General features: G+C 42.1%; 1 protein-coding gene across 1 annotated transcript in view; it reads left to right on the plus strand.

Annotated features, from left to right (window-relative positions):
- SMARCAL1 (SWI/SNF related, matrix associated, actin dependent regulator of chromatin, subfamily a-like 1) overlaps nucleotides 1-7,676 on the plus strand; it is a 38,758-nt gene extending 31,082 nt beyond the window's left edge. The window contains exons 10-16 of the mRNA XM_009701610.1: nucleotides 102-320; nucleotides 1,123-1,193; nucleotides 3,456-3,558; nucleotides 4,637-4,819; nucleotides 5,322-5,422; nucleotides 6,953-7,049; nucleotides 7,476-7,676. Coding sequence (XP_009699912.1) covers nucleotides 102-320; nucleotides 1,123-1,193; nucleotides 3,456-3,558; nucleotides 4,637-4,819; nucleotides 5,322-5,422; nucleotides 6,953-7,049; nucleotides 7,476-7,676 — 975 coding nt within the window. The remainder of the gene's footprint in view (nucleotides 1-101; nucleotides 321-1,122; nucleotides 1,194-3,455; nucleotides 3,559-4,636; nucleotides 4,820-5,321; nucleotides 5,423-6,952; nucleotides 7,050-7,475) is intronic.
- The last annotated feature ends 283 nt before the right edge of the window (nucleotides 7,677-7,959 follow it).

A 7,959-nucleotide genomic window follows, 5' to 3' on the forward strand; every position in this document is an offset into this window, starting at 1 on the left:
TTGCCTTGTGCAGTTTCCCTGGAAGTTTACTCTACTCTTGAATCACCTGCAGACCAGTCTCTTGTAAGTTTGACACTGATAACTGCTTTGATCTTTCCCAGATGCCATGGGGTTGGGACTACTCTGGATCGTCCAACTTAACTGAACTGAAAATTTTGCTGGAAGAGTCCATTATGATCCGACGTCTGAAATCGGATGTGCTTTCCCAACTTCCAGCAAAGCAACGCAAAATGGTTGTGGTGGCTCCTGAAGGCATTAGTGCAAAGACCAAAGCTGTCTTGGCAGCTGAAGCAAAGAAGATGGCCAAAGGATATGAAAGCGTAAGTCAGAAATTATTTTCATGATGAGCCATTGATATTTCAGGTACCTTTATTTAAAAACATGAGTGGAAAAACAGTACTCTGAGTTCCAAGGAAGGTCGGAGCCACACCTCATGTGAAGGCGCAGTGGAAGGCTGTTGAAGGCACAATTTTAAATGCATGTACAACACAATCAGAACAGCTCAACTTTTTTCCCTTTTGATTTAAGTGGTCTACTTTGTCCCCTTATGTGAAATACCGTTGCCTCTCTTTTTTTCTCTGTCATTAGTCCTTTGTAATTGTCTTTCATACCTCCTGCCTGTGTACTTACTCTTCTGTCTTGCCTTGTAATCCCATTCACCCTACAAACACAGACTTGTTGAAGCAGTGTTGTGAACACAGTAGCCAGAAATGTGAAGAGTGTATTTTTGCTTTTTTTGTTTTCTTGTATGGATGGCAGATGCATGTTCTAGGCTCCTGGGTTGCTAGTACAGTTCTGTAAGAACTTAGGAGTTTTTCCTTGCCATTTTAGTTGGGAAATGCTTTCTCAACTAAAACTACATTTGTGATATGCTTGTCATCCAACTTGTAGGAGTCAAGTAGGAGGTAGGAAGGAAGGTGTCACAAATAGGAGTGTGTAAGTATCTGCCATACTCAGTGGCAAGTAGGAGACTTCCTCCTTCAGTCCCCTTTTGTTGTGCATTTTTAGGCTGCTTTTTTCCTAGCAAAGTGTTTATTGGCAGTAGCAGATATCCCAGATCTGTAAGCAAGAAGGAGAAAAGGCAATTCTGAGACTCAAACTTACTTATCTTTCTCTCTGCAGAAACAACAGGAGAAGGAAGCTCTTTTCCTCTACTACAACAGAACAGCAGAAGCTAAAATCCACTCAGTCGTGTAAGCTGCATGTCATTGCTCCATTCTTGCCTAGTAAAATGAGTTTTTCCGCTGAGAACAGGAAAACGGTGCTTTAGAGATAACAGTGCAGGGACATAAAGCATAGCCTCAAGCCAGCTTAGCAAAAATTTATTTTAATTACAATGCACTAAACATTTCTCCTCTCTGAGTTCCTAGGCTGAATAAGTCTTCTGATTTCATTCCAGATATGGATCTAAACTGTTGTTGGAACCATCTAAAATTATTTGTTTTTTCCATCTAAAATTACTTGGTGTTTGGGATTTGGATTAAGTTCCCTGGTCCGGACCCTATTTCAATTTAAGGAGCAGGGAGTAATGAAACTAAAAGTATCAACAGAATTTGAGAAAACAAACACTACAGTCCTGCTGCAGCAGGAACCCTGAGCCAAAAGGCTTATGAGATGGACTGAGCTTTAGTTGTAACATGCTCTAAGGATGTCACAGCCCTTACTGAAGTTCTTGGCTCTTCCACAGAGCTCACATGGGACCTCAGTAGCAAGCTTTCTACCATAGGTGTGCTTTTAATGCTATCTTCCCTAGGAATAATTTCCTTCTGTGACTTTTGATGCCCCTTCATCCTTGGCCTTTCTGCTGGGACTGCAGAGGAGTTGCTTTAGGTCATATAGCATGACTTTTTAATAAGTAGTATGCTAATAACATGAAAACAGTTTACTTTTCCTCAGCTCTCTGAATGTAAGGACCAGCTGATATTTACTGTGTGATTTCACAGTCTCAGATCTCACTGCAGCATTTCCCTTTTTGGCACAGAACTGCACTTCAGAGTCCCAGCGCTCATTTCTGTAGAAGAGTTTCTTCCTTTTATGTCAGTGAACAGTTAGAAGACTTTCTTCCTTGTTTCTGTTGCAAATGTGAACTGAATATAAAACCACGAAGTGCTGTTTACTTGACTCTCTGGTAGGAACTAGTACACTTTTTCTGGGGTTTAGTAGCATTTAAAATACCACTTATTATAAGTTGCTAATGTACAGTACTGTCTAGCTAATGGTACTGTTCTATGATCATCAGCACCTCCCATGTCTTACACATGATGACAATGTTTTCCATTGCTTTCATTGAAATGACTAGCCGTTTGTTAAATGGAATATGGGAATACAGGAATGAGATATGAATTAGTTGTCATGTGTTGGCATCTGCTTACTACGCTGAACGTTTGCTTTGATATTTGTTTTAAAATCCAGCAAACCCACTTCTCTCCCACATTTCTTTAAGTGATATTGTCAAGTAATTAGGATCTGAATGTCACGAAGCTTGGAAGCTGTCTGCAAAGCACTGATACATCTTAATACAGCGCTGGAAATCCTCCTTGGTGTTTTCTTACAGGTGCTGCTGACCTAAGCTGTGCTGTATTTAGCAAAGAACTTGGTATTCCTGATCTTCACAACAACTTAGCTATTCCAGAGAAAAGATGACATCTGTATCATCTGTTCTGATGGCTGTTGCTATACTTAGTTACAAATTCTAGGCTTATAGGTGTTTTTCAGGCTCCAGTTGACCTGATTGTAATGCAATTTACTACATAGAAATGGGTTCTGTAGCTCTGCTATTAGTCCATGACAAAAGCCAGATGTTTTCATTTAATTAACACTGTTCAACTGCATTTAAAAGGAGTCTTGTTGCCTTGCATATAGGCTAATGACCAATGAATATGGATAATTCCTAGAAATAGCTGGTGTATTTAGATTGTTAAGCTGTAGTGAATTGTCAATGTGAATGTGAACCCTTGCAAGAAAAGCTACTTTTAGGATACTCTGATCCATGTGTTGAGAGACTTTTTCTTCTAAAATAAAAACAATCCCAAGTAAACATAGGAAGGATAATTGTATACGGATTGCCTTAGTGTATTGTGATTGTGCAAAACTTAGAAATACAGAACGGTGAATGAGATCATCAAATAAGTATAGATGACTTCCAGTTGATTGGTCTGGGATGTCATGTTTCAAGTAGGATATAATAAATTGATTCTCAGTGATACCCAAGTATAAATGTAGGCAGCTGTCCAGCTGCGGTGAAGAAAAATGAGTGGGTTTTCCTGCAATGGCTTTTTAATCCGTAGGAGACTTGGCTTGCTACTTGTATTTTACTGCAAGTTTTAATGCTAGTCTACTTCCTAGTTTCTGTGTGTAGGTGAGCAGTATCTTTAAAATTTGATGTGAGCAAAGCCTGTATTCTCTCAGCACATAATTTTATAGAGTTTTGTGTTATTTTCCTCTTTTTTATGTAGAGAGTACATCCTGGAGTTACTGGAAAGTGGGAATGATAAATTCCTGGTGTTTGCTCATCACAAGATAGTGCTAGATGCAATAGTTGCAGAGCTGGAGAAGAAAGTAAGTAATTGACTGAGTTGTCTTAAATTTATCACTATTCCAGCTTCAAAGCTGTTTAAGAGCTCCCCAGAGTTATGGCCTGTTAGATTATGAAAGTTAGTGGCCAAGATAATTTCTACTTGCTGTGCTTCTGAATGTGCCCTTCACTGAGGGAGCTGAGCTGTCAGAGTGAATGCCTCACAGGATGCACAAAAGCTGAACGGCTTTTGTTTTATTTAGTGTTCTTTAATCTCCATCGCCTGCCCTGGAGCTTGTGAGTTCTTGGAGGAGTGTTACCCTGTGTGACCATCTCTGCTTTGTCCTCCAGTCTTTCTTCAGAGAGGGAGAATGTAGCAACCCAAGTCCAGATATGGCTGCCTTCCTTTATCTCTCTGGTGCTCTTGATAGACTTGATAGACCTGCTCATCATCTCTCTGACTTCAAAAGTGTTTGGCTAATTATTCATGTGAGACTTCCATGGGTGCCCCTAAAGAGTTCTGGGTCATGCTGGGGCAGTGTGAAGGATGGTTTAAGTTAACATTCCAACCTATAAACGACAGTGGCAGTGGTGACTTTGCTGCCTCTGTGGTAGTATCCTCCAGTACAGCAAGGAGGTTGGACACTGAAGAGTTATGGCCCTGCATCACCCAAGTTTGTCATGCCTCTCCTGAGCCTACCACAGAGCAACTGAGAGGTGTAGGATCCCATCTCCTCCCATCGCAAGCAGGGGAAGACTTAGGGAGGTTGGGGAGCTGTAACATCAGCACACAGACAGTGTTCAGCTTTGTATTAAGCCAGTTGCCTTTCCACTGTACTTGAGTTGCCAGCTTGTTGCTATCCTTCCTGTTGCTCAGGAGTGGTGGGAGAGCAATGGACATAAGAGCAAGTCATGCATTATGAACACAGGGGAGGTACATTATATGCTGAGCTGCAGGGCCTCTGCCTTAAAAATGAGGAAAGGTCTTAAAACTACAACTATTGCCTTTTTAATTTCCTGGTTTTGCCATGGGGAAGGGAAACAGAATCTGCTAAAACATGGAAGGAGGATACTGAAAAGGGGACACAAGGCCTCTAAAAAGTATCTTCTGCCTTTTCACAGCATGTTGAATACATTCGCATTGATGGCTCCACACCTTCAGCCGAGCGGCAGTCTCTGTGCCAGAAGTTCCAGTTCTTGGAGAAGCAGGTGGTTGCTGTCCTGTCCCTCACTGCCGCAAACATGGGCCTGACATTCTCTGCTGCGGACCTGGTGGTGTTTGCAGAGCTCTTCTGGAACCCAGGGGTATGTGTCCTGGATGGGACAGGGGTTGGATGCAAAAAACATTGGTGCATAGGAGGAGCTGTAATGGGTGGGGGACTTTCTCTAGGGTTTTTCTCTTTCTTTCTCTGATGGCTACTTGTCTGTGCACCCCCAGGTGCCTGGGTTTGAACTAGTGACCCTGGTTACACAGGTTGCTGACTGGAGAAGATGGTGTGAAAGGGAAACATGCTCTTGTTTTTTAATTTGACAGAGTTCTCAACCGCTCTCCCACCCAAGACCTGAAAAGGTCCATCATCAATATTGACCCTCTACTTCTGAAAAATACTCAGTGCCTTTTGGGAACCTGGTGCACCAGATTACTTCTTGGTTTAGTCTGTGTTTGAGGATGCAGATATTAACAGGATCCAAATGAGAAATAGTTGCTAAGCACAAGAAATGAAATATCACTGTTCTCTGGTGCTTACACTATTTCTTAGATGTTGCAGTTCTCACTTTATTTTCTTTGTTGTGTTTTTATGTAAAGGTTTTGATCCAAGCAGAAGATCGGGCACATCGAATTGGACAGACCAGCTCTGTTAATGTTCACTACCTGGTGGCTAAAGGCACAGCAGATGACTTCTTATGGTAGGAAGTAGGAAAGACACTTTGGTTCTCCTGCCACCTGTTTTCACTGTTTGTCACATATGTGATGTAACATGCTTAATGTTGGTGCCAATTTCCAGAGCCTGCGAGGGGAGGAGCAATAACTGCCAAACAGGGCTGCTGTGAGCTGCTGACATGGCCTGGCCACAGTGGACATAACTAAGTGGATGACAAGCAGGAGGAATAAAAGCAGTTGTCTAACAAAGAAAGGGCTGTTGAGAGAAATTCTCTGAGAGTTGATGCATCTGAAACCTTCACAGCCTCTGCATAAGAAGGAATTGTCTTAGATACATCCCAGAACATTCATGTGCTGAGGTGTACTGTAAAATGCTGCGTACTTTCAAAGAAAGTCAGCAGACACTGGAGGTCGTTCAGTGGACTGTGGATCAGGTCTGAGGAGCAATGTGGCTGCTGAGTGCTTGGACAGGGAGCCGTGGAGGAGGACTGCAGTGTTGCTTTCCTCTTGCTCTTCAGTGAGCCCTTCGGATGGATTAAAAAAGTGCTACTGAGCCACCTCTGGAGAGTTGTGGAGCCTTTTTGGCTGCAGTGAGAGCTATCAGTGGACACTGGTCCTTAGGGCTGGGGAATCTGACATCCTGGGGAAGGGGCGGATCTGAGAAATCCTTAGTGCTGCAAGGGAACTGACCTGCAAATGATGAAAAGAAATTATCCACCAGCTGGTTCATTTAAAGTCCAAAATTACATCTTTATTACCTTGTTTAAAGGAACAAATGAACTAAGTGAACTTGTGGAGTTCCCAGAATATCATGATGGCAAATAATTATAACCCTACAATGCAGGGATCTGGAAACTGATGCGTCGCCCACATTTCGTGGGAACTTAATGACAGTAATTTTGCCTTTATTTGTGAAATGCTGTCTGTTCAGCCATTAATGCTTAATGGGAAGGAAATATGGCTCTTCAGAGAAGGACACTGGCATCCTTTTTAAAGGCAAGAAAAAGAACAAGATGACAAGGCTATTTGGTAAATGCATTAATTGTGCTGTGGCCTTTGCTTCTTTCAAAGCATCTAGTTCTGCAGGTGCAGTTGGGAGCTCTTGGCCTCTTGGGCCAGTGATGGTTTCTTCCTCCTGCAGTACATCAGGAGATACCCTAGAAATGCTGATGTGTCTGTTGATGGAGATTACCATTGCTTACCTTGGAGACTGAACACACAGACTGTTGGGACTCCCTTCAGCTGCATCTTCTTGTTCTGACTTCATGCCATTGGTGTTGCTGCAGTCAGCTAGTTTCCCTGTTGGATGTGTGTGTTGTCCAAATATTTATAGCCTGAAATCCTCTTCTTGTTACTTGAATTGGATTGGTTGATATCCCAAGACAGCATACAGTCATCATAAACAAGAGCAGGACAGGTTAAGGAACTAACAGACTTTGGCAGAAAAGCCATCTTTATACCTGTTATATCTTTTTTTTCATCTACACATAGTAAATGACACAGTGTCCTTGCATGATATTTTCTTTCTTTTGGTAATATCTGTTTATCTCTCCTAGGCCAATGATTCAAGAGAAAATCAAAGTGCTGGGGGAAGCTGGTCTTTCAGAAACCAATTTCTCCAAAACAGCTGAATCCACTAATTACTGCCCTAAGGTAATTGATCTGAAAGAATATAGATAGTCCCTGGGAGAGGTTGAATGGGCTTTGGCTTTTGTACATCTAGATTGGCAGATGATTGGCAGGCTGACCTTATGCCTGTTCTGCCTTTAATGCCACGGACCAGATTCTCGAATTCCTCCCAGGATCCATGCCTTAGCTTGGACTCTCCACAGAGAGTTCCCAAACTTGCTGTATGCAAGGAGACATGATAGCCTCCATAGCATATATGTGTCTCTGAGATACAGGGGGGTGTGTGTATATATGTATGTATGAGAGAGATACATATAGATAGATATCTATATATATCTCATATGATATATACACATGTGCATTGTCTCAGGAGGAATGCCCACTGATTGTTGCTCACTTTGTTTTTATATGACAGTGAGTATGCCTAGTCTGTCTGTTCTCATTTCTCAGGTAGATCCAAAGCAGAAGACCATCTATGACCTCTTCCAGAAGACCTTCTCTGAGAGCAGAGATGACACTGATGAAGTTTTACTTTTGGAGGCAGCTGACGCTTGCTGCAACTTTGACTCTGGCAGTGCCTTGCAAGAGATGGAAGGAGAGACACGTTCAGTGAGTCCCCCCAAAAAGCGGCGTATTGAGGACTTTTTTTAAAGTGTAATAGTGACAGAAAGAGATTTTTTTAAATTAAAAAAGAGAAAACAAAAACAATCAAGTATTATTTTTTGAGTTTTCAAAAATAAAAGGCTTCAAGTTTTCTGTATCTCTAATGTGTTTCATCTGAAAGGATGAGAAGGCAACCTGACAGTGTGACAGATGAGCAGCCCACATCTGGCAACCTGCATGTTTTGCAGTCCTGGTTTTGCTGGTGACTGAATGGCCACGGGCAGGTAGCATGATGCTTTGTTTCGGCACGTCAGCTTCCACAGTTGTTTTG

Source organism: Cariama cristata, unplaced genomic scaffold (genome assembly GCF_000690535.1).
Source record: "Cariama cristata isolate BGI_N322 unplaced genomic scaffold, ASM69053v1 scaffold10496, whole genome shotgun sequence".
Classification (NCBI taxonomy): Eukaryota; Metazoa; Chordata; class Aves; order Cariamiformes; family Cariamidae; genus Cariama; species Cariama cristata.